Here is a 24,666-nt window from a genome sequence, read left to right as displayed (position 1 = left end):
ATATCAGCCTTGCACGACCCACGGAACCGGAGATACCAGAAGACAGTTTAAAAGCACATTATCAAAGTGGCTTTTTTTCTGCCATGCAAGTCAATGGCAGAAACCTGAACTTTAACATTACCCTGACTCCGTTCTGTTGCCACAAGAGGGTCGCAATTTGCCATGCAATCCTGCCGCAACTAGGACTACATGGTGACTGAATCTGAGCCCTCTACGTTGAACAGAACCGGACTTGTGGGTTCCAGGTTTCTGCTCATTCTGACTTAGCCGGTTCAAAGCTTTGTCCGCCATTACGCTCAATGATAGGACCCTCCTCGCCGGCGTGACCCTTTCTCGCCGCCATTACTGCTCAGACCCTGTGGGGGTCCAGTGAGGGGGTTCCTAACATCTGGGGTTAAAAATAATTTTATTTCTACGTGCCCTAGAACAGAAGTTCCCACGCCAATTGACCTAGTTCCCACGCCAATTGCGCTAGTTCCCACGCCAATTGCGCGACCAGGCAGTAAAAAAACAGTGCAGCAAGCCTCGACATTTGTTACTCTGTCAAAGGAGCAAATGGAAACAATGTGAGAAAAATGAACATGTTCTTTTATTGGTGGAGTCAGTACAAAAACATTTATTTACAAATACTGTACAATGTTGAAACATTTCAGGTGCACAGCAATTCTAACCATCAACACACAATAATACATACTGCAGCCTTTATTAAAATCTTCTGCCACATTGAATTCGGAGAAAACATTTACAAAACATTTGTAAAATATGGAGATACCTGAAAAATGGACATTTACACTATGAATATTAATTTATAATACAGTATACAGTGTATATATATACTGTACTGTATATAAAATCTACTGTTTGTTTTTGGTGCATGGGGCACAGAGAGTTAAAGTGACTTGCTTTTTATGTACTGTATTTGGGGCTTGTCTTTGGGGGTTTATTCATCCAATTATTATGATGAACTGCCTTTTGAAATTACAGTGCTGCTAACTATTTCAGCCACACACCTCCAGAGTTTTTAATCCCTCCCTAGCCAAGCGTCAATCGGCTGAGTCACCCTATCCTACAGTACCAACCCCCTCTCACCACTGGGTCGTTAATCTTCTGCATATTGCCATTGTGTTCTTAATCCACCCATAGCCCAGCTACAAACACTCAGTACGCCTGAGTCTAATCACACCATCCCCCTCCCCCAACCCTTAGAGGCCTGTTTGGGAAAATCCCCTCTCGAATTTGAAATGTAAATCTGATGTGCACAGCACTGTGAGAATTCAGCGTAAACTGATACTGTATTTCATAAGGGTGTGAAAACATGTGTCAGTCAGTATGGTTTAATGTCACATGTTTTAAATTAAATACAGTACATTCTTTAATATCTTTAAAATAAAAATATATAAATATATAAATATAATTTAAAATATCCGTTCTGTGGGTCTGAGCGGGTTGAAATTTGCCTGGTCCTCTTGCGGAAGGACCCTTGCCATAGTGGCAAAATATCAGCCTTGCACGACCCCCGGAACCAGAGATACCAGAAGACAGTTTAAAAGCACATTACCAAAGTGGCTTTTTTTCTGCCATGCAAGTCAATGGCAGAAACCTGAACTTTAACATTACCCTGACTCCGTTCTGTTGCCACAAGAGGGTCACAATTTGCCATGCAATCCTGCCGCAACTAGGACTACATGGTGACCGAATCTGGGCCCTCTAGGTTGAACAGAACCGGACTTGTGGGTTCCAGGTTTCTGCTCATTCTGACTTAGCCGGTTCAAAGCTTTGTCCGCTATTACGCTCAATGGTACGACCCTCCTCGCCGGCGTGACCCTTTCTCGCCGCCATTACTGCTCGGACCCTGTTGTGGTCCAGTGAGGGGGTTCCTAACATCTGGGGGCAAAAATAATTTTATTTCTACGTGCCCTAGAACAGAAGTTCCCACGCCAATTGACCTAGTTCCCACGCCAATTGCGCTAGTTCCCACGCCAATTGCGCGACCAGGCAGTAAAAAAACAGTGCAGCAAGCCTCTACATTTGTTACTGTCAAAGGAGCAAATGGAAACAATGCACAGTACAGTAAGACAAATCAACATGTTCTTTTATTGGCGCAGTCAGTTCAAAAACATTTATTTACAAATACAGTACAATGTTGAAGCATTTTAAGTAACATCTCCTTTATTAAAGAAACACAGTACTGTATACAGTACAGTACAGTGGGATGGTGCGCAACACTGTCAGTCATACCTGCACCAGTTCAGTCCTAGAGGGCAGCAAACAGGGCAGGTTTTCAGGGCAACATTGAAAACCGTGCCTGTTTTCGGCCCCCAGGGACTGGAGTCGTGCATGTCCTGTGTAAAAAAAACACACAACAACATCTCCTTTGTTTAAGTACAGCAGGTACTGTAGGGCAAAACATGTGCAGTACAATACAGTTCAGCACAACAGTATGGTCTCACTGAAAGTCCTCCACATTGTCCAGCCATAGCCGATTCCTTGCATGGCGCAAAACGCCATTAATGCAGTCTCGAACGCCTTTCATTACAGGATCTGTAACTGGATAAAAGCGCCGCAATTCTTCCACAATTTTTTTCCTTAAATTGGCAGGAAGCGCCTTTTTTTGGCGATTCCCATCGTAGTTCACTTTGAACACCCACTCGCAGTACAACGGGTAGGGAACATGGTGCTTAAAACTGATCAAGGCATACTTGTGGTGTACACCGGCACTCCTCACCCTATACTTCTCCCTGATCGCCGGTGGCAGATCGCACAGGGTGATGTCGGGCACTGTTTCGATGCGAGCGGGTGTAGGTCTTTTGGGAACGGGTGTGCTTGAGGCGACGAGCGATGTTAGGTTTTCTGGGAGGAAGCTTTCCTCCGGTCGTGGTCGCAGGGTTGTCTCCTGGCGTGGTCTTGACGGGGTTGTCATGTCCTCCTCAATGGCATACATGTACACTGCATCTTCTGGTGGAGGGGGGTGCTTGGTGATGGAAGGGGGTCGAAGGTCCCATTCATCACATCCATGTCACCCCCCTGCTCCAGCGTTGGGGAAACAGGGGCATTAACACCGAGCAAATAATGTATGCCCGCTATGTCAGCCTCTATCTTCTCCATCCGTCGATCCATCCGTTGTTCTATTTGTAGCATCCGTTGATCCATTTGTAGCATCCGCTGCTCCACATTTAGCATTGTCTCCAGAAGCAGACCTATCTTTGCCAGCACAATAGAGTTCCCGGGGAGATCCACAGTTATCCCATTCAGGATCCGGTCTAATGAGCTGCTTGTGCATGGCGTCTGGACATCTGGGGGGATGGGTGCAACGGAGGATGAGATGGGGGTTCCATGGACAGAAGCGGCATCGATGGAGAGTGGAGGAGGGGACCTGTGGATACCCGGTAGAGGAGAAGCGGCAGCGTCGTCGAAGAGGGATGGAGAAGGTGACCTTTGGATTTCCGGGCGAGAAGCAGAGTCGTCTATGCGCAAAGGAGACAGTGACCCGTGGATTTCAGAGGCGGCAGCGTCATCAGATGGAACCGGAGAAGATGGGGGTGGAGAAGACGGGATGAAGATTTCCGGGACAGCTACAGCAGAGTCGTCGAAGCATATGGGAGGAAGTGGTCTGCGGATTCGATGGGTTGGCTGCCATTCGTTTTGCATAGAGAGCGTATTACCGTATATCTTCTTCACATAATGAGGCTGACGTCTAAGAAAACCCTTAGCCTTTGGGGTCAGCAGAAGGTTTTCTTTATTGGCCTTAGCCTGTCGCTTTGCCCTTGGTGTGGAAACTGCAACCGCCTTTTGCTTTTTCAGCATGACAGGCACGGCAGAGGTGAGTGGGTTCTTGCGTCCATAGAACCGGGGATGCTCCATGGAAGCAGTAGGCACAATGCAGTACAGTATCTGGACAAGGGCAAGGTCAGATAAAGATCAACGAGTGGTGGGCTATGCAAAGTGTGTGACCTTTTATGCATGGCGACCAGGTACAGGTGTTGAAAGTGGGCGTACTCAAATGTGAGTCATTAACGTATAAATACACCATCCATTTTGTGGATTCACTGCACATAGAATACACATCGACTAAACATCGAATATACATTCTTGTGTTTGTATTTCTTTCTACTCGCAGCAATGCCTGTTAAAAGATTTCAAAGGATCTCAGCATGCGAATTAAGGAGATGTACACGAGCGGACACCGAATTGCAGATATCTAATGCTGGTTAGCTACTTCTGGCCTCGTTGTGCCAGCAGCCACCGTGAGCTATCATGCATTCGGAAAAAACAGAGACCGCAAAAAGGCACCAAGGGTAACTAACGCGTAAGTATATTTATAAAACTTAACAAAAAAAAATATAGAAAACTGTACTGTACTGTACATCTACAGTACAGTTCTGTATCTACTGTAATACTGTTGTTATTTCTGTTGATTTATATTACAACATACTGTACAGTATTTTGTCTATTTATATTTATAGTACAGCACTATACATTTTTTGTATCTTTCAATTAGTCTTACAAGGGTATATATAGGATGTATATTTATATTTATATTACAACAGTATATTTATTTTGTATATTTATATTTATAGTACAACAGTACTGCTGCGGCACAGTTTATTCGAGCATTTGCCCGTTCTGTGCCGCAGCAGTAGCCTGGCGCGCGCCCGAGTGTGACGGGCGCACGCCGAAGCAGCGGAAGAGCGCCCTCCGATCGGGGCGCTCTCCCTACCGCTGCCGGGTCCGCCGGGTCCCCCGGAACCCCCTGCCGCTGTCCCGCGATCGCGGGACACCAGGGCTCCCTCGGGGAGCCCCTGGACACGCGTGCAGCGGGCGCACGCTCCCGATGACGCGTGACCGCGCGTCTATGACGCGCGGCACGCCGAGGGGCGGCCACTAGCAAGCCGGGAGATTTCCCGGCTTGCGGTACCGACCACACTTCAATAAAGTGTGTCGGTAGTGTATATATATTTTGTCTATTTATATTTATGGAACAGCAGTATACATTTTTTGTATATTTCAATTAATCTTACAACGGTATATATAGGATGTATATTTATATTTATATTACAACAGTATATTTATTTTGTATATTTATATTTATAGTACAACAGTATATATATTTTGTCTATTTATATTTATGGTACAGCAGTATACATTTTTTGTATATTTCAATTAATCTTACACCGGTATATATAGGATGTATATTTATATTTATATTACAACAGTATATTTATTTTGTATATTTATATTTATAGTACAACAGTATATATATTTTGTCTATTTATATTTATGGTACAGCAGTATACATTTTTTGTATATTTCAATTAATCTTACAACGGTATATATAGGATGTATATTTATATTTATATTACAATACAACAGTATACATTTTTTGTATATTTATATTTACTGTATATTACAACATTACATTTATATACATTTTATATTGCTGCATATTAATAAAACAATATAATTTCTTTACATTGTAGGGAGACAACTCTTCTGGTGGACAAAATAAGTGAGGAGAATGATGAGAGGAGTGCATTAAGGGTTAAAAACACTCTGCAGGAAAAGCACAATCTGACTGTATCCGAGAGCAGCATAAAGAAGATGAGACGCAGCATTGGATGGAAATATGGACGTGTGAGGTTAGTACTGGACAGTACAGGATATAAAAGTGTTGTTTCGCAAACTGTACTGCACTGTGCCGCTAAAAATTTTTATTCCTTGTCATTACAGAGCGTACCCCATGATACGGGACGCAAACAAAATCAAAAGAGTGCTCCAGGCCCAGGCATGGATCGACAGCGGGGAGACTTTCCAGGATTGCTGTCACGACTGTGCTCGCCACAAACCTGGGTCGGACCGCGTGGCTGAGTTGGGGTTGTAAAAGCACCGACCTTAGACCGCGCAGGCTGATCCGGATTGCGCAGTTCGTAGTCGTACGTAGCAGGATCAGGATAGGAGAAGACAGCATCGTCGGTGGACACGCCAGGGTCAGGACTGGAGACATCAGGGTAAACGTTGTTCAAGCAGGAGTTTGGTAACAGGTAGTCAGGAGAGCCCCGCTTCAGCTTAGGAGCGCAGGAGTGGCCTCTGCGCGTGCGGCGACCATGGCCCATGGTACTGGTCTCAGGAGGTGGTAGACAGACCAGAGTAGCACACCGCCTAGCTGCACTGGTAAACCAGTGCTTCAGCGCAAGAGTCCTGAGCGGGCTGGGGAATCCTCTATTTCAGCGCAGGAACCAGGACACGGCCTCTCTAGATTAGGGAAAGAGTAGGCCCCAGGAACCAGGAAGCTGAAGATACACAGGGAAACCTCCGCTTTAGTGCAGGAAACCAGGAACAGACCGCTGCATGAATATAGCAGCCGGTCACAGGAAACAAGTAGCTGAAGTAACAAGGAGAGTACTCAGCTTCAGCACAGGAAACAGGAACTGACCGCTGCATGAGACTAGCAGCCGGTCACAGGAACCAGGGAGCTGAAAACAACAAGGAGAGTACTCCGCTTCAGCACAGGAACAAACCGCTGCGTGATACTAGCAGACGGTCACAGGAACCAAGGAGACAGACAAGACAAGGCTTATGGCAGAACACAGAGACATCCAGGAAGGACTATGCTCGGCAGGGAGCATTGTGGGAAGGCAACACTTAAAGGTCAGAGAATCAATGGCAGAAGGGGCGTGTGGCAGTATTGCTTTGGTGAGTGAATCCAGGCTGCAGTAAATATCAGGGGAAGTGTTCCGGGACTGCACAAGTCTGCAAGGTAAGGCAAACAGTAAACCGAGGAGCGGATTCCTTACAGTACCCCCCCCCCTTCACGTGAGACCTCCGGGCGAACAAGACCACTCATAGAGTTGGGGGACCAGGAGTTGTTCCTGAACCGTCTAGGATTGGTGTTAGAGTCGTGGTTCAGAGACTCGTGGTCACTCCTTTGTGTACCCCCACCCCCCGAAAAGAACTGCGGCCAGCTAGGGCCATCCACGGGTCTCGGGGACATCGAGTTGTTCCTAAAGTTTTTTAGGCGGAAAGGGGATCCGTAAACAAGCAGTTCCTTGGTGAGTACTGTTCTAGGATATGAGAGTGGTGGTAGAGATATCATTGGTACCTGGCTCGCCCCGCGAAATGGCTTGGGAATCCAAGGCTGTGAAGTACCAGAGGGTTCCAGAGCAGAAACGGCAGAAGAACCCCCACTGGGAGCCCAGTCTTTAGTAATGGGACCAGAATTTAGGATAAGCGGCCTTGATAGTTGATCGAATATACCCGGGCGACCTTCGGGACAGACAAAGTCTTGGCTGACCTCTGCATGTAGGAATTTGAGAGGGACTTCTCCTCCAGAGGTCTCCCAGGTAGTGGTCGGCGAGGGTATAGGGTGGGTGGGAGCATTTCCCGGTATTGGTATGGAAGGTGACAAGGCAAGCAGTAAACCAGACATAGAGACCGAAATCTTGGGATACGTACAGAGTATTTCCAACTCAAAGGAAATAACAGGGGCAACAGAAGGTTCCGAGGGGGAAAAACATCGTTTCACAGAGGCAGAGAAGCACTCAGCAGTGGAGCTCCCAAATACTGGGGAACCCTCAGTGGGAGATAGTATTGTCTGGGGAGTAGGAATAGGCTTTGGGGCTCTAATATCAGAAACTTGAGAATCAGGCAGAGCAAGGGTAGCGGAGGGAGGGGAGCTAACCTCAGACGCTGAAGTCTGTACTTCAGTGACAGGGACCTGAGAGACTTCAAAAACAGCAGCGAGTAAAGGAATTGACTCCGGAGCTGGAGGCTCGGAATCCATAACAGAAACATCTCGCAACGCAGGGGTACCGATAGGAGAACTAGCGTCAGGAGCTGGTGCCTGGGAATCAGTGACTGGTAATGGGAGAGTAATGATGGGAGTTAAAGAGACAATAAGCGGTAAGTTGGAACCGTGGAAACTCTTAATAGCAGAAACCTTTGAAGTAAAAGGAGTCTTATCCAAAACTGCAAGGGCCCTAACAACAGGGGTGCTTGTCATGACAAAAACAGATTTAGGCGTGTTTACTAGTGCAAAAATTCTGATAACGGGACTCCTAGTCAGTGGTGAGGATGTCAGGGTTTGATTAGTGAGAACATCAGATATAGTGATAAGTGACTTAGAATCAATCACTGAGGTTCTAGGTTTGCTGGACATGTGTGAGAAAGTACCCTTTAAGACAGGAATTTTAATCTTTACCCCGAGTAACCCAACGGTTGCTGGAGCACGTTTAGCTGCAGTGCTGAGGGACTGAGGTTTAGCAAGAGCAGTAAAACTAAATAGCTCAGATTTAAACACCAGGACTTGTAATATATGCAGGGTGGTCTCAGACTGTACTAAGGGGGTAACAACCGATATGCTGATCCCTGGAGGGTTTGCATGGGCAGAGAAATCAGGGGAACTAACAGCAAGGACGACCTCTATAGAAAGAGATTCTGAATCTGAAGGGAGGTTTTTACCTCTCCGAGTATCAGGGCCGACAAGGCAAATTTTAGAGAGAGGGGAAACTGTGTGCAGGCTTCTAGCTAGCACATACAGTATGAAAAAGCGTCGCTTTTAAGTGAAAACAGTGTGTCAGCAAACATTCCTGGGAACACAACATGAACCCCAGGAGGGGCATACTGACCACTGTACGGTTTTAACCCTAAGCTTTGAGAAGGGGAGAACACAGACAGTACACGGTGGGTAATCATAACTGTACTGGTCTCTGAAGTGGGTATTTGGTAAGGAGTGTCTGGGAAACCAGAAAAGACTGCAGATTCCACGACGTGGGGACTATGTGCTGAAGCAGAGATCATCGCTCTCTGGGTGACAGACTGGTTCAGTGAAGTACCTGGAAATGGGAACTCTGCGACCAAGCTTAGGGAAAAACTGGGTAACTGAATACATTTAACTGGAATCAGAAATTTAGCCGAAGTTTCAGGGGGCACAGCAGCTGAAACTTGAGCTGAAGCAGGGGTTTTATAGCAAAAACTAACTAAGGATTCAGCAACCTTGGGGAAGTCATTTAATGCAACCTCTGCTATAGGACTTGGGGACACATTCTCTGAGGCTAGAACGAAGGCATTAGCTTGGAGGCAGCAAGAATTTACAGGAGTTAAAGCAGATAATACCTGAGAGTAGAACATAGAGAGTTTTTCCTCTGTAATAGGTGAGACAAGGGATTCTTCCTCTGGAGCTAGGGACGTGACCATGGCTGGCGGAGAACAGGGGGTTACCAAAGGGGACTAAGAGAGCTGCCCCACAGGGTTTAATACAGGAATGACCCTGGGAACAGAACTTAGAAATTCAAACTGAGTACGTGGAGGTAGGAGGGATTTGTTCCCTGACAGGGAAGGCATGCAGAACTGCCTAGCAGGGGTTAAAGCAGGAAAAACTTTGAGGGCTGAAAAGGGAGATTCAGAGTTAGGAATAGAGGGAAAAGGGACTTGTTCTCGGATACTAGAGCCTTAGTGTTGGCTAGAGAAATATACGTATACTCCAGGGGAACCTCACAGGACTGATCAGCAGGGGTTAACGTAGACGTATCATTGGTGTCAGAGTACCCGGGTGTACCATCAGGGCTAGGGACCGTGGCAGCTTCTATGTTAGGGGGCAGTGATAGTGGGTCAGTTTGGTCATTTCCTGGAGCGGGAGATACGTCCCCAGGTTTAGCGACAGGACTGGCAGCACAGGTGGACTGCCAAGCGGCAGCGTAGCTGGCGAGGAGAGGGTCCTGTTCCTTTATGCAAATGTCCAAAGTCAGGGAAAGTACACGGAGTGTGTCTTGAGCATGAACCACCATGAAGAGAGGGTCCTGTTGTACTAGGTGAATGTCCAATGATAAGGCCAAGGCAAGGAGTGCACTTCGGGCGTTGGCAAGTTTGATAGGATGCACATTATCCCAGGTTAAAGGGGAACCAGAGGAGCAAACACAATCGGCCAGAGACTGTTTTAAGTCCTTGAGGCAATAAGCCTTACTAATGAGATCGTTACGGCATTGTCTTTGCAACGGGGTTAAACCTTCATACATAATCTGATCTTCAATCAGGGGTAGTATTTCGCACAGATACTGGTTTTCAAACTGGGACTGTTCTACAGGCCGGGACAGTATTTCAGACAGAAACATACCAACCCTCACAACAGGGCGGTCTGAGTTTGTGGGGCCGAGCATACTGTCACGACTGTGCTCGCCACAAACCTGGGTCGGACCGCGTGGCTGAGGTGGGGTTGTAAAAGCACCGACCTTAGACCGCGCAGATTGATCCGGATTGCGCAGTTCGTAGTCGTACGTAGCAGGATCAGGATAGGAGAAGACAGCATCGTCGGTGGACACGCCAGGGTCAGGACTGGAGACATCAGGGTAAACGTTGTTCAAGCAGGAGTTTGGCAAAAGGTAGTCAGGAGAGCCCCGCTTCAGCTTAGGAGCGCGGGAGTGGCCTCTGCGCGTGCGGCGACCATGGCCCATGGTACTGGTCTCAGGAGGTAGTAGACAGACCAGAGTAGCACACCGCCTAGCTGCACTGGTAAACCAGTGCTTCAGCGCAAGAGTCCTGAGCGGGCTGGGGAATCCTCCGTTTCAGCGCAGGAACCAGGACACGGCCTCTCTAGATTAGGGAAAGAGTAGGCCCCAGGAACCAGGAAGCTGAAGATACACAGGGAAACCTCCGCTTCAGTGCAGGAAACCAGGAACAGACCACTGCATGAATATAGCAGCCGGTCACAGGAAACAAGGAGCTGAAGTAACAAGGAGAGTACTCAGCTTCAGCACAGGAAACAGGAACTGACCGCTGCATGAGACTAGCAGCTGGTCACAGGAACCAGGGAGCTGAAGACAACAAGGAGAGTACTCCACTTCAGCACAGGAACAGACCGCTGCGTGACACTAGCAGCCGGTCTCAGGAACCAAGGAGACAGACAAGACAAGGCTTATGGCAGAACACAGAGACATCCAGGAAGGAATATGCTCGGCAGGGAGCATTGTGGGAAGGCAACACTTAAAGGTCAGAGAACCAATGGCAGAAGGGGCGTGTGGCAGTATTGCTTTGGTGAGTGAATCCAGGCTGCAGTAAATATCAGGGGAAGTGTTCCGGGACTGCACACTCTGCAAGGTAAGGCAAACAGTAAACCGAGGAGCGGATTCCTTACAATTGCATCTTCACTGATGAGTCTACTGTGTCGCTGGAGAGATTTGCAAGCTTTGCGTTCCACAAAAAAGGCCGCATATCTTTGAAGCCGCGGCCAAAACACCCTGTGAAGCTGCATGTATGGGGTGCTATCTCTAGGCATGGACCGGGATGCATTGTCATCTTTGAATGTAAAATTTATCAAATATAATGTCGCCTAATGCACTGTACTTGACTAGTGTTGTCTTACTGTATGCACTGTACTGTATTATTGTGCAGTTTTTGAGCACTTTTCTTTTCTTGCTATAGGAATCATGAATAAAGCTTTCTTCCAAGACAACATTGTGCTCGAGATCACACGCGACTTCCCCAATGGTCACCGCTTCTACCAGGACAATGATCCGAAGCACACGGCGTCAACAGCGCATATCCTTGAGCGCGGCATCAACTGGGTGAAGACACCAGCGGAGTAAGTGCAGTAGACCGTGTCCCATTTTTGTTCCCCACTGTTTTTAGCTCTTAAACCAATTGTCCTTTCTTTCCAATGACAGATCGCCAGACTTCAATCCGATCGAAATGGTCTGGCATCAGCTGAAGGACCATATCCGGAAAGTGGCGAAACCCTCCAAAAAGGACGAGTTCTCGAAAGGCATAATGAGCTTTTGGAACAATGTACTCACCGTGGAACGCTGCAAAAAATATATAGACCATATTGCCACTGTGTTGCCCATTGTGATCGCGCGTAATGGGCAAGCATCAGGAAAGTAGTACTGTGCTGTAGTATTGTAAGTACAGTATGATACAGGTAAGTATGGTACAGATTCTTTCTTTCCCAATAGTCAGAGTATACAGTAGTTACAGTTTTTTCTTTACAGAGAGAGCAGCACCAGCCATCAGGTTACAGTAAATAGTATTTAACAGTAGTCAGAGTATACAGTAGTTCCAGTATACTGTAGACTAGTTTGACAGTACTACAGTAACTGCCTACTAACTGCTCAATTATTTTATTTCCAGAGAAAGCAGCACCAGCCATGTACAGTAGTACTACACATCACACAATGTCATAATACAGTAGGCATATAACTGCACTAATTTTTTATTTTCTTGTCGTTTCGGGAAAAAAGGGTGGCCTGGGGGGAGGTGGGTTTTTGTGTCCAGTCTAATCTGTTTGTACAGTCAAATGTACAGTATATAAACAGCAGTAATGATGTACACAAAACCTCTCCTCTCTGAATGAACTACTGTACTGTACACAGAATGAGGAACAAGATAAAGAAGGAAAAAATAATATTACTATACAGTATATACAGTAGTATATATATTATACAGTACATTACAGTACTGTATATAGTATTAAATAATATTCTTATAAATGTGCATTACTCATGTTTCCCCATGTTTTACAAATGTTTTCCAAATGGTTATCCAATTTCAAGCTGCCAAAAGAACTTAATAAAGACTGCATTATGTATTATTCTCTGGAGGTGTGTGGCTGAAATAGTTAGCAGCACTGTAATTTCAAAAGGCAGTTCATCGTAAAAATAATTTAATAAAGGCTGCAGTATGTATTATTGTGTGTTGATGGTTAGAATTCCTGTGCACTTGAAATGTTTCAACATTGTACAGTATTTGTAAATAAATGTTTTTGTACTGACTCCACCAATAAAAGAACATGTTCAATTGCCTCACATTGTTTCCATTTGCTCCTTTGATAGTACTGGGGGGGACTTTCAACCCGCTCAGACCCACAGAACGGTTTATTTTAAATTATATTTATATATTTTTATTTTAAAGATATTAAAGAATGTACTGTATTTAATTTAAAACATGTGACTGTAAACCATACTGACTGACACTGTATTTCATCAGGGTGTGAAAACATGTATCAGTTTACGCTGCATTCTCACAGTGCTGTGCACATCAGATTTACATTTCAAATTCGAGAGGGGATTTTCCAAAGCAGGCCTCTAAGGGTTGGGGGAGGGGGATGGTGTGATTAGACGCAGGCATACTGAGTGTTTGTAGCTGGGCTATGGGTGGATTAAGAACACAATGGCAATATGCAGAAGATTAACGACCCAGTGGTGAGAGGGGGTTGGTACTGTAGGATAGGGTGACTCAGCCGATTGACGCTTGGCTAGGGAGGGATTAAAAACTCTGGAGGTGTGTGGCTGAAATAGTTAGCAGCACTGTAATTTCAAAAGGCAGTTCATCATAATAATTGGATGAATAAACCCCCAAAGACAAGCCCCAAATACAGTACATAAAAAGTAAGTCACTTTAACTCCCTGTGCCCCATGCACCAAAAACAAACAGTAGATTTTATATACAGTACAGTATATAAATATATATACTGTACACTGTATTATAAATTAATATTCATACAGTGTAAACGTCCATTTTTCAGGTATCTCCATGTTTTACACATGTTTTGTAAATGTTTTCTCCGAATTCAATGTGGCAGAAGAATTTAATAAAGGCTGCTGTATGTATTATTGTGTGTTCATGGTTAGAATTGCTGTGCACCTGAAATGTTTCAACATTGTACAGTATTTGTAAATAAATGTTTTTGTACTGACTCCACCAATAAAAGAACATGTTCATTTATCTCACATTGTTTCCATTTGCTCCTTTGACAGAGTAACAAATGTCGAGGCTTGCTGCACTGTTTTTTTACTGCCTGGTCGCGCAATTGGCGTGGGAACTAGCGCAATTGGTGTGGGAACTAGGTCAATTGGCGTGGGAACTTCTGTTCTAGGGCACGTAGAAATAAAATTCTTTTTGCCCCCCGATGGTAGGAACCCCCTCACTGGACCCCCACAGGGTCCGAGCAGTAATGGCAGCGAGAAAGGGTCACGCCGGCGAGGAGGGTACTACCATTGAGCGTAATGGCGGACAAAGCTTTGAAAGGCTAAGTCAGAATGAGCAGAAACCTGGAACCCACAAGTCCGGTTCTGTTCAACCTAGAGGGCCCAGATTCGGTCAACATATAGTCCTAGTTGCGGCAGGATTGCATGGCAAATTGCGACCCTCTTGTGGCAACAGAACGGAGTCAGGGTAATGTTAAATTTCAGGTTTCTGCCATTGACTTGCATGGCAGAAAAAAAGCCACTTTGGTAATGTGCTTTTAAACTGTCTTCTGGTATCTCCGGTTCCGGGGGTCGTGCAAGGCTGATATTTTGCCACTATGGCAAGGGTCCTTCCGCATGAGGACCAGGCGACTTTCAACCCGCTCAGACCCACAGAACGGGTTATTTTACATTATTTTCATGCAATTGGTGTGGGAACTACTTAGGGCCTCGGTCAAGTTCACGGACAATTGGCGTGGGAACTTCTGTTCTAGTTCACCTAGAAATAAAATTCATTTTGCCCCCAGATGTTAGGAACCCCCTCACTTCACCCCAACAGGGTCCGAGCATGTACACTACAGTACTTTAAAATAAATTAAATATGCAATTTTACTATTACTGCGCGCGCACGCACAGACTGTGTAGGTTGAACCGCGAAGGTATTAGACTTCAAAGACAACAGCTCGCAAACGCCCCCATGTGTTTTTACACGGCATTGCAGTATTGCAGCCAGCGGGAATCAAATGCTTAAATCACAGCCGGGAAAATAACGCAATACACTCCGGCCGAAAACGATACAAAACCGAACATCACCGGGATATTCTGAAATTCACGGAACTAGTCGAGTGAGAATAAAGTTGGTCGCCTCTGTATTCCAGTGTCGTTTCATTATATCTACATTGAGTGCTGGGAACACCACCCATTTTTGCCTTATCGATTGTGTTCACCGTGAACGTGATCTCCCCTTAGAAGACGATCATTTATTACCCTGTACATGATGGGGTCTCCTAGAGAACCAGTGTTTATTACGTGCAGGGTACATTTTGGAATACTCTATGGATCAATCTATCCTAGGACCAAAGTGACATAATGGTAGTGCTGGGTTCATTAGGTTAAATGTAGCTAATTGACATAACTTTTAAACAAATCAGACAGATACCTATTTATTAAGACCGGCACTTCACTCGTCTCTGGGTTTCGGTTCTTAAACGTTCTCTTGTTTTTACTTTTGTAAAAAAAAAATGATCGGGAAAAAACCTCAATGTTTCCAAAAATAAAGGGGAATTATTATATTTGGGATAATAAGACGGTTTGTAATCGGTTGTATATACAGTCAGATTGTTCATCCATCGTCTTTCCCATTTGATTGAGTTTGACTAATGATTGATTCATTAATTAATTTAAAGAGATAATGAGGAACCGGGAATCAGATAAAGCAGACCTGAATACAATATAAACTGACTCGTGTTTACACAAGAGACCAGTAAGTAACATTGTTAATTAAAAGTGACTGAATCTAATGTAAAGAAAGTGACAAAACCCCTCCCCCGTACAGCAAATAAAAATACCATGTGTGAGCACATTGGTGTGAGACACAATCTTTTGGTGACACAGGTAAAATCTTTTTTGTAATTAAGAAGCCATTATTAGTCAAACACATAAACACAAATAGCGAATATGCATTCGGGGTTCCCAAAATACAAATAAGTAACAGTTACTTTAAGGGAGATTTCATCTTTTTGAAGGGAGCAAATGCCACTGATAAGAGGTTTTTTTTAACCCACTACGTGGGACTGACCCTTTAACGCTGGGTGCTCAACTCTAGGCGTCAAGCCCCACCCAACAGGTCAGGATTTAAGGATATTCCTGCTTCAGCCCAGGTGGCCCAATAAGAGGCTCGGTCAAAGACTGAGCATCTGATTCAGCCACCTGTGCTGAAGCAGGGACTGATTGAGCCACCTTTGGTGAAGCAGAGACTTATTGAGCCACCTGTACTGAATCTGGGATATCCTGAAAACTTGACTTCTTGGGGGCGGGGGGGAGGGAGAGGGAGGGGTCTTAAGGATTGGAGTTGAGCCCCCTGCTTTAATGGACCGACATTGATGGACTGCAGTTTCAGAATCTCAGGGATCTCTTCTTCAGAAGTACTCTGCACCAGTAACATAATCTTCCTTTTACTCCAGGTTATCGGACATCCTCTGTACAAAAAAGAAACCCTTTTTAACGATGTCCTCCTGGTGAAGCTCTCCAGCCCTGCTGTATATACCGCCCGTGTGTCCCCTGTGTGCCTCGGAGCTTCAATTGATGACTTCCCAGCTGGCTATAAATGTGTCACCACTGGATGGGGCGAGATCAACGCAATCAGTAAGACAGACCGTAATATGGAGCATTCAGTTGCATATCTTTCAATATTCTCCTCTACACTCTGATTCAATGTCCCAAGCTGGAGAAGTGTTGAATGGAACCAACATCTTCTCCAGCACATGGAAACGACTTCACAGCACTGTACTGATATGTCATGGGCCCTGGCACCTAGAGACCGGTATAATGTTCTAGGTGTGTCATGGGTACTTGCTCGGTTTGTAGTGGGTGATTGGTTTGACTGCTTTAACCATTAGAGTTCCGAATATCCAGTGGGCAACTGGAGCTCTTGCATTTCCTGGTCATGTGATCGCTCCAGGGGAAAAAATTGCATGACGCAACCCAGCCCGGATTGCTGGAAACAGAAGTGGACAGGGAGCCAGTCTGTCCAATCACCTCCTAGAAAGTGACCAAGTGCCTAGTACTGGAGAAGGGATTCTAGCGTGGCAGGACCCACGGCATGTGTGCCTCTGGCTGGTCGGGTACATTATTAGGACACTGGGTGCTTTCTTGGTGTGTGATATACTAAACTGTCCTGGTTTCAAAACTGGGGCAAAAACAGCACCAGATTTACCAAGGAAAATGAATTAAATTGGAAAAAATTCAAGTTTTTCCTTTGATAAATCGAGTACAATTCTTTGCCCTAGTTTTGCCGCTGAGACACTTTAGTAAATAACTCGACTGGAGTCTATTTAAGGAAGAATCAATAATCCGGGCTATGTTTACTAAGCAGCGCTACACCATAAGACTCCTTCCAGCACAGCTTAGTAAATTGGACTCTTTATAAATCATACAAATGAATATCCTGCGCCTGTAAGGTGTCTTCTGGTGATACGCCACGTGGTTAATTGTGGCCTCTTGTGGTCCATTCATTTAAATGGGGTTATAAGTTGCCTTTTAGCATTGAAGGCGTCTTATGAAGCAAGCTTAGTAAATATGGCCCTAGATGGTGTCACATTAATGGCCATTAATGATCAATGGAGCACGTGGATCAAATGCTGGTTCGGGTTATCGCACACATTCCGGTTTTAACACCCATTCGTCAATGGGAGCCAATGCTGGAACGGGTGTGATAACCAGTATCTGGACTCTATGAATGGGCCCCAATGTTGGCTATGACACTTTAGTGAATAAACAAAGTAAAGATGAATGAAATACAGGTTATAAAGATTATTTTGTCTTCTATGTGTTAGTTCACGAGGGAGGTGATAGCTATTTCATCCTTTACATGTTGCCCTAATATTTATACTGCCCCATCTGTAACCAACAGTAATAACCCACTGGAGATTGAGGGCATTAGATATCATTACAAGTGGACAACTGGTGTCAGTAACTGTAATTATTATTAGAATACAATAAGTGTCTGTGTTCTCAAAACTAAAGATAACTGGAAATAGGTAATGATGCTTAGTATTGCTTTATGTTGTAGCATGTCGATTTTTTTTTCCAGCTCGACAAAGCCCAAACAAACTGCAGCAGTTATCCCTCCCATTGTTTTCCTTCTTTGCATGTCAGAAGATCTTGGGAGTAAAACTCTTAAATTCCATGATCTGTGCTGGAGCGGCGGGAACTTCCACTTGCTTGGTACGATGTTCGTTTTTCCTCCATTGGACATATTACAATGTACATTAGCCTCTGATCTCTCCCTGTGCAACTACTCACCTTATGCGCTCAGCTCAAGGCTGTCTCCTTTCTATCCCATTTGTCCCTACTGCATTCTCATGCCTAATATCTCCTTCACTCACAGCCTGTGAAATACTCTGACAGTATCTGACAAGCCTCTTATCTATCTAGACCGATCCTAGAAGAAGAATTCCAAAAGCGTGAACTCATTACCACTACACTACGTGCCCCAAATCCCGTAACACATAACATACATACAGATATGTTCCTCCTTCCGTGGAAAGTTTAACACGGATTTATAGCATTTCAGCAAATAGGTAAAAGGTGAAAAAAAAACAGCCAACCATTATTTCAAATCAGAATATTTTGTCCATTGGTATTGTAGATATTTGTACACTTACATTGGTGAGCAGACTGCACAATTAAGGCAGTATAGGGTCAGAAAACAGCAAAATATTAGATGCCTTGATGGGTACGCTTGGGAAGTTAAAGCAGAGCCTCAGATTTGCCGCGGTTCCAATGTTCCCAAACTGGGAACAGGGAGGGTGCTATGGTGATAGAGGTACAGAGATAATAACTATGCAAGTATCAGGGGCTGAAGGATCGGCTCAGTGAGTAAAGACACTGACTGGCACTGAGTTTGAACCTGGTTCAATTCCCAGTGTCAGCTTCTTGTAACCTTGGGCAAGTCACCTTATCTCCATGTGCCTAAGGCACCAAAAACATAGATTTTAAAATACACAGCACAGGGACTGTGTCTGCACAATGTCTCTCTGAAGCGCTATATAATACTAGCAGCGCTATACAAGAACCATCAATTATCATTAAAGGAGAGAGCCGCCAGGGAGATTCAGTAAATAACAAATAACCAAGAAAAGAACATAAGTTTAAGAGTATTTTTTAATTGTGAATTATTTTCTTCTAAATTAACCACATTATTTATTGTTACTATTATCCTTACTATTATTAATATTCTTTTTGTTAACTAGAATTAAAATATTTAAATAAGAAAATGAACAGCTCCAGATGACATAATTTCATTATTATTTATTTACAATCAAATTCTGATTGTCAAAATCAATCCATCTAAGGAGGAAAACTAAAATCACAACGCTGGGGCCCATCTCTACATGAAAGGAAAGGGTCCCATGGCATGTAATACCCCTTTGGCGCATATAAATTAAGGAGGGTGGATTTATCAGTCAAAATACAAAAATAGCACAAGATTCATCTGGGGAGGGTGTTTAAGTATTAGTAGTCCCCACATTTGGCACAGGGCTGGCGCCGGGGGGTTTATAGAAATAGCTTCTTATTTTCACAATTACAAATGTGTGCTACACAAGCCCGAGATATATGACAAACAATTATAACCCATCAAATGCTATGCTTAGTAATACAGGACAAAAGGTTATTTGCACCCATTACAAGCCTAGGGTCTACTGAGTGTATGTACTGCACCGACACACTTTATTCGAGCAAATACCCAGTATGTACCTGGCAGATACCTGGAATGCACCGCTCCTCACCTCTGACAAGCCCCGTTGCGTTTGCCTTCCCAGCCTGGGTTCATGCCTGGCTGACGGGCGGCTGATCTGTTAAATGATAATGATTAGGATTTAATAGGCTGCAATGCTTCGCGTGTCTACCAGATGGCATAAATTCATGAATTGTAATGCAGTGTATATATATATATATATATACTGTGCAGTATTGCAGCCAGCGGGAATAAAATGCTTCAATCCCTGCCTGGAAAATACCTCAATGCACTCGGGCAGAAAACAGTCACAAACCTCAATACACCCGGGTATACCCGAATTCGTGGGACTAGCCGAGCTCGAATAAAGTGTGTCGCCAGTGTAGACCAGACCCCACAGAGCAGTAATTACTGAGTGTACGCGGACCAGACCCCACAGACAGGTAATTACTGAGTGTACGCGGACCAGACCCCACAGACAGGTAATTACTGAGTGTACATAGACCAGACCCCACAGACAGGTAATTATTGAGTGTACGTACAGTAGACCAGACCCCACAGAGCAGTAATTACTGAGTGTACGTAGACCAGACCCCACAGACAGGTAATTACTGAGTTTACGTAGACCAGACCCCACAGACAGGTAATTACTGAGTGTACGTAGACTAGACCCCACAGACAGGTAATTACTGATGTACATAGACCAGACCCCACAGACAGGTAAAGAGCAATTGTGACAATATTTCTTTAATCTACTTTCAGGGTGACTCTGGAGGACCCCTTGTTTGCCGGAAAAATGGAATCTGGACCCTGGTTGGCATTGTGTCTTGGGGAAGACGCCCCTGTTGCACCTCAACCCCAGGAGCATTCACTAATGTCCCCTACATCCAAGCTTGGATTAGAAATGTGATTGCCCGGAATTAGTTTCCAACTCCCCCGAAACAGGATTTCCTCTCTTTTTTTAATCTTTTATCAGTCTGATATCTGTTTCCATTTGTCATGAGTGAAAGAGCCTTAGGCCTGGGACATAGTGTAGTGAAGAGCGCTGGATAGCGCTGATGCTCATGCTCTCCTGCTCAAGCAGGAGATTTTTCGTGTCCCTGCATGAGCGTCAGCGAGCGCGCTTGTGTGCCGGGTGGGAGCCGGGCGGGAGGCAGGCCGGGAGGCGGGGCTAGGGCGCCACGTCACGGCGCCGATGTCACGGACTGCCATTGGCTTCTGGCAGTCACGTGACCGGCCCTGCGCTTCCCTGAGCGGCAAAATTTAAACTTGCCTGTCTCCTGCATTTCCACAAGCCTCTGCAGGCCTGCAGAAGCGTGCAGAAGCGCCGTCTAAAGCCGCGCTGATTGGAATAATGTTTCCTCTTTTTGACCATGGCTGAGGCCTTATTCTATACAGTCCGAAGTGCTCTGGGAAATTTGGTGGCGGCTGTTTTACCGCGACCAAGTTGCCACCGTCGGTTATCCGCAACACACCTCGCCATCGGGACATCTCTCTCCTGGTTGCTTGGCCGCCAGGGTAAGCCCCAAACGTTACCCTAAAAATCCCTAATCTTAACGCCAAAAACTAACACTACACCCTTAACCTTACCCCCTAACCCCTTATCCTAATCCCCTACCCTAAACCCCTTAATCCCTTTCCTGAACCCCCTAACCTAAGGTTAGGCGAGATGGCCGCAGCCAAATATCCGATTGTGGTCCGAAGTGGCCATTAGGGCCGTCTTCAGACAAAAATACATATTGATGTCAATGAAGATATTCGGCTGACAATGCTTGAAACAGCCGCGTGTGGTACCCCAGTCTGCCCCCAGAGGGGGCTGTGTAACAAAGCAATGTTTTACATTTATATCTGCAACGTGTGACATAGCGCAGGAGGATACAACCACCAAATGAACCTCATTTTTACAATATTTGATAGACATGCGTGTTTTTATTATGCGCCGGGACACACGATACCCAGGTTTGTTTGTACACCAGGGAAAGTTGGAGTATAAAATTTGCTCATTTATGTATCAGGAACAAAATCAGATCAGTTGTTATTCCGCCTGTTAGCGCTGACAAGATATGTGTATTACACGCGCCTTCATTGAAACCAATGTAACGTGTGCAATATTTCCGTAACACCGGCAACATCTAAAATATCTGCATAAAATCAGGGCCAAATATTTGTTACCCGTGATACATAGATCCCAAGGACAGTCCAAACTCATTGTATTTGTAAAATGGAAATAAAAGACTTAAACTACAAAATGTTATACGTCTTTCTCTACTTATTTCTTAGTGTCCTTTTTAAACTATTAACCCATAGTTATTAACATTACATCATATAATAGAACCGCACATACACTGTTGAATATTATGATTTGTTACATATATATTTCCCAGAATCCCTTGCTACCGTGGAAGCACTGCATGCTAAGAGATAATGGGGAAGGACAGGGTTGCAGACCTGTCTCAGACATGTGAATGTGCTCACACGTGATATTTTCATTTGCTGTATGATTGTAATGCATAGCTCACCACAAATGAAGCGCGACCACAGTGCTGAGGTAGGGAATTGGTTAACGCCGACCCACAGCCAAGTGGGCGCGCCTAGGATGTAGAGTAGTCGTTCAAGCAAGTCAGGGTTATAGATAGTAGATTGGTATAAGTACTTGCCAGGTCTGGAGTGGAGAGTAGCGGATCGTCAGAGTCCGTAGCCAAGTTCAGGATTGGAGAGTAGCGGATTGTCGGGGTACGTAGCCAGGTTCAGGAGAGGAGAATATCGGATCGTTGGAGTACTTAGCCAAGGTCCTGACTGGAGACAGGAGAATGGTCATTCATAGCTGGATCAGTAGAGGTGAGGTGCGGAATCCAAGAGACAAGCAGGGTCAGGCAACAAGAGGTTAATCAACAAGGCAAGGTCACAGGAACTGGAATGTAACAAGGAACGTCGTCACACTAGACTGCTCAGCAAGGAATGAGAGCAGACTGAAGGTATATAAAGGCAGAGCCTCCAATAGCCAGCCAGGGCGACCCAAAAAGTAAGCACCGATAGGCTGCTGGTGCACACAGGTGTGCCCTATGATGCAGCCTAATCGGGGATGGGGGTGGAACCACTCACGTGCCTACCCGCGAGCGCCACGGATGTCAGGGGGTGGAGTCTGGAGCGCGTTACTCCCACGCCGGTTCTGAATGTCCTTTGAGCAAGAGGGGGCGGGAACAATCACGCGCTGACCCGCGTGTGTCACGGAGGCCAGGGGGCGGAGTCCAATGCGTGCATCACTCCCACACCAGTCCTGTGCATCAACAGAGTGGGGATGGGGCTTGGACTGTGCGTCAGCAGGGAGGCTGGATGAATGCACCCATCGTGCATCAGAGTGGGGGGACCGATTCCGTGGACGGGGAATCAGGCCATGCAAGATGCGCGCGCGTACTGGGTCCAGAAGACCGCGCATCCTGAGTGTCCGTCACGGAAGGTTTGTTGAGGTGAGGAGACGGTCTGCGGCTGCCAGGATGGCGAATCCTCACAATGCTATACATGGAGGGTTTCTATCACTTTTATACCCACCATAACTTATGATGTGGTTGATTACATATATAAAAAGATTAATCAGAATGGTTGATGGTTAATATACTTACAGATGTATCAAGACTTCCTGTCCCCGGCACCGTGACCAGGTACAAGAATAAACCCACAAATAATTTTGCTGGTTCACCGCGGCCGGTACGTAGCCAACCGGCGGACGAGCTGCGGTGAACAAGCAGAATTATTTGTGGGGTTAATTTATGTAACTGCATTTCAGTATGTGTCCGCAAGATGGCGCCCTGAATATCTCTGCCTATGCCTGCGCTGTCCACAACAACACGTTCTATACCAGTGGTTCCCAAACTGTGCACCGCGGCGGCCTGGTGCGCTGTGGCTTGGCTAGATGGGTGCCGCGATTTCAACTGGACAAGCTGATAATTCTGATGCCTCTTCGGTTGAAAATTTGCGGGCGGCCGTTGGCAAGCCAAGCAGCGAGCGCGTGTTGAGGCGGGGGCAAGCCCGTGTGGGCGGAGGCCAAGCCTGCGGGGGCAAGCGCGAGGGCGTGTGAAGGGAGCGAGCGTGGCAGATGCATGCAGGTCTGAGCCTGCAGCTACTCGAGGACGGAGACACTCATCCTGCACTCGTGGTGCCAGCTGCTACTAACGAGGACGGAGACACTCATACTGCCAGCAGCTACTAATGAAGATGGAGACACTCAACCTGCACTCGTGGTGCCAGAAGCTACTGATGCAGCGGCCGTTATTCGAACACTTCACGCGGTGTGTCGATTGGAATACCCATTCGATGACGCGCAATTTGATCTAATCGTGCCGAGTTAAACACGCGGTTTGATTATCATTTTGTCCGGATTAGAAAATGGCATTTTAGCATGTTCTGCAATACCGTTGAGAAACTGGGCAATCGCGAGTTGTTGTCATCAAAATACAATAGCAATTCTATGTCACGATTAACATGTTGGCTGAAATCGCTGTGCTGCCTGCCACGCATGCGCAAATTCCAAAGCCCTTCTACTGTAACCTGTAACATTTCATTCATGTCTGCGATACTGTAGTCCAGTAGAATGAAATCATTAATAATAGACTTCACGCTTATTGTTTTCTACGTGACTTTCCTTGGTTAAGGTGAACTGCTTATATAAAAAAATTCTAAATACCTATCCGACCAACCATTATACTGTATGTTTTGATACTTTACTGTACGAAGTGATTTTTATTTGAGGGATGGGTGCCAGCAGATACTGTATGATTGAAGAAAAAAACATGTGCTGTATTACAGTAACATGTTCGCAAATCTGGTCATCTTGTCATCCTGTCAGCAGATATTACTGTATAGCTGATTTGTAATGCTGCAGCCCATTAAAAGAGTGAACCAGGGTTCGATTTTTGCCTCAGATTTTTTTTTTCAGATGTTTTTTTTTTTTTAATTTTATTTTAATTTTATTTCCACTTTAGTGCAAATAGCTGAGTGGCTTTTTACAGTACACTCGAGTGTGAATAGCAAAGCAGCTATGGGTTTTTTTATTTGGGGGTGTGGGGAGCAAAACATTATGATGACCTGTTGAGAATATGTCTTTGAACTACAGCTTGGAACTTCATACAGCTAGCACAGCTCGCACCCCCTCCCCCCCCCGCACACACACAGCTCAAGGATTTCAACCTCTTATCAACACCTCTGACAAACCATCCATTTTCAAATGCTTTGCTTTGTGGTTGCATTAATCTTCCCGAGCCT

General features: G+C 45.4%; 1 protein-coding gene across 3 annotated transcripts in view; it reads left to right on the top strand.

Annotated features, from left to right (window-relative positions):
- Nucleotides 1-24,666, top strand: part of LOC142470108 (chymotrypsinogen A-like) — a 205,134-nt gene that overhangs the window by 89,182 nt on the left and 91,286 nt on the right. For 2 of the 3 annotated variants that reach the window (XM_075577043.1, XM_075577045.1), the window contains 3 exons: nucleotides 16,133-16,313; nucleotides 17,761-17,894; nucleotides 20,170-21,656. The exons of the other annotated variant lie outside the window; for it this stretch is intronic. In XM_075577043.1, the coding sequence (XP_075433158.1) occupies nucleotides 16,133-16,313; nucleotides 17,761-17,894; nucleotides 20,170-20,331 (477 nt within the window). In that variant the 3' untranslated portion in view covers nucleotides 20,332-21,656. Of the gene's footprint in view, nucleotides 1-16,132; nucleotides 16,314-17,760; nucleotides 17,895-20,169; nucleotides 21,657-24,666 lie in introns of those variants that run through there. 3 annotated transcript variants of the gene reach the window in all.

The sequence above is a fragment of the Ascaphus truei genome, chromosome 19, assembly GCF_040206685.1.
Source record: "Ascaphus truei isolate aAscTru1 chromosome 19, aAscTru1.hap1, whole genome shotgun sequence".
Classification (NCBI taxonomy): domain Eukaryota; kingdom Metazoa; phylum Chordata; class Amphibia; order Anura; family Ascaphidae; genus Ascaphus; species Ascaphus truei.
Note: the sequence above shows the minus strand (reverse complement) of the source record. Positions and strands in the feature narration are given on the sequence as shown.